At 53.5% G+C, this 2069-nt stretch overlaps 1 protein-coding gene across 1 annotated transcript; it reads left to right on the forward strand.

Annotated features, from left to right (window-relative positions):
- Positions 1 to 413: 413 nt before the first annotated feature.
- On the forward strand, positions 414 to 1601 carry LOC120063975 (high-affinity lysophosphatidic acid receptor-like). The gene has a single exon (XM_039014285.1). It carries the CDS (start codon positions 414 to 416, stop codon positions 1599 to 1601), a length of 1188 nt encoding a protein of 395 aa, XP_038870213.1.
- The last annotated feature ends 468 nt before the right edge of the window (positions 1602 to 2069 follow it).

A 2069-nucleotide genomic window follows, 5' to 3' on the forward strand; every position in this document is an offset into this window, starting at 1 on the left:
AACATGGCTATATACGGGGAGTACCAGTACCGAGTTGATGTGCAGGGGTACAAGGTATTTGTCCACAGCCCATAGCATTACTATTAATTCACATTGGACAAGACCATAGCGAACGTCGGCTGTGCGCAGTAGATCACCTGCTGGGTGTCGATGAACAGTGGCTATTCAACAAGTCGGTGCAGTCTGTTTTGTTCTTAAGGAACTATATTGCACTCAAATGTTTCTGGTATGCAGGATTTGTTCCTACATGTTTCTTACGTGTTTCATTTTGCTCCTGTTTCAGACCTTGCCATGAATGAGGAGACCAGGACTTGTGACTGACCGAGGAAGCTCTGACAGCAACGCAACCTCAGACGAAAGAACAATGATGCGTATCCAGGGTCGGACTGACTGGTAGACTGGTAACCATTGCCATGGCATTTTGCAATGGCAGCCTGCTGGCTAGGTGTGCCCCCCTGATGGAGCCGGACGAGGAGGAAGGGGTGGTGATTTCACCACCGCCGTCGCCGCCAGGGGTTGGGGCAACTAGTCCCCTCATGCCTGTCACCCTGCGTGTGATGCTGGCCGCCATCATGATCTTCATGATCACCATTGGTTTCCTGGGCAACGCTATCGTCTGTCTGATCGTCTACCAGAAGCCTGCCATGCGTTCCGCCATCAACCTGCTCCTCGCCACACTGGCGTTCTCTGACATCATGCTCTCGCTGCTCTGCATGCCCTTCACTGCCGTTACCATGGTTACGGCCGACTGGCACTTCGGGGGAGGGTTCTGCCGTGCTTCCGTTATGCTCTACTGGCTCTTCGTCCTGGAAGGCGTGTACATCCTCCTCATCATCAGCGTAGACCGCTTCCTAATCATCGTTCAGAGGCAGGATAAGCTGACGCCGCATCGCGCCAAGCTGCTCATTGTCGCTTCCTGGGCACTGTCCCTCTGCGTGGCACTCCCGTCTGTGATCGGCTGGCGGGCGGGCACGGCGGGTGTGATGGGTATTGGGGAGGCCTGGGCGCCACAGTGCGTGCTGGGCTACAGTGAGTCGCTGTCCGACCGTAGCTACACGGTGCTGCTGGTTGTGGCTGTGTTCTTTGTGCCGTTCGGCATCATGCTGTACTCCTACCTGTGCATCCTCAACACGGTGCGCCGCAACGCCCTACGCATCCACAACCACACCTACGACCAGGCCAGCCTTCCGGCCCTCAACCAGGTCAGCAAGCTGGGCCTTACCGGCCTGCAACGGCCCCCCCAGGTCAATGTGGACATGAGCTTCAAGACCCGTGCCTTCACCACCATCCTCATCCTCTTCATCGGCTTCTCTGTGTGCTGGCTACCCCACACCGTTGTCAGTCTGCTGGCCGTGTTCAGCCAAAGGTTCTACTTCAGCCCGGCTTTTTACCCGGTCAGTGTGGGGGCACTTTGGCTCAGCTACCTGAAGACGGTGTTTAACCCCGTCATCTACTGCTGGAGGATCAGGAAGTTCCGGGAGGCGTGTCTGGAATTTATGCCCAAGAGCTGCAGGCTGTGTCCCAGGTTGCCGGGCCGGAGCCGCAGGAGGGTGAGGCCCAGTAACATCTACGTGTGCAGCGAGATCCAGTCGGCTGTGTGAGGAACTAACACTCCCTCTGAGAACACTTTCTGGTAACAGTGTAAAGCAGTGTTCACCAACCCTGGTCTTGAAGAGCAAAAGGGTGCTCCACTGGTGTGAAGGACATGCTATACCTGCTATATGATTTGTTAAGACATCAACATGTCAGCAGCATAGACAGCTTGCTGCTGAAGCATTGCTGTCTTCTGATTTTTTTGGGGCATCTGAGTAAAAGCAATCAGGACAGTACATTCTTGTGTTTTGTCTAAAGTGCTGTGGACACTGGACAGCCGTGAACAGAAGAACCCTCTGTCTTTTTTTGACTGTCTTTTTATGCCTCCCCCGAAAAAGACATGAAGAGAGTAAAAATGATGCACAACCAGGAACAGAGTTTTCTATTGAACCATTTCCCTGGTGTATAATTGGCTGAGTACTGTTGGTGATCGTTTACCCAGATGGCTCTTTTATATGTCTGATACTGAAAGTAAA

The sequence above is a fragment of the Salvelinus namaycush genome, chromosome 19, assembly GCF_016432855.1.
Source record: "Salvelinus namaycush isolate Seneca chromosome 19, SaNama_1.0, whole genome shotgun sequence".
NCBI classification, from domain to species: domain Eukaryota; kingdom Metazoa; phylum Chordata; class Actinopteri; order Salmoniformes; family Salmonidae; genus Salvelinus; species Salvelinus namaycush.

Coding starts and splice junctions, on each gene's coding strand:
- LOC120063975 (XM_039014285.1), top strand. CDS start 414: ATGGCATTTTGCAATGGCAGCCTGCTGGCTAGGTGTGCCCCCCTGATG.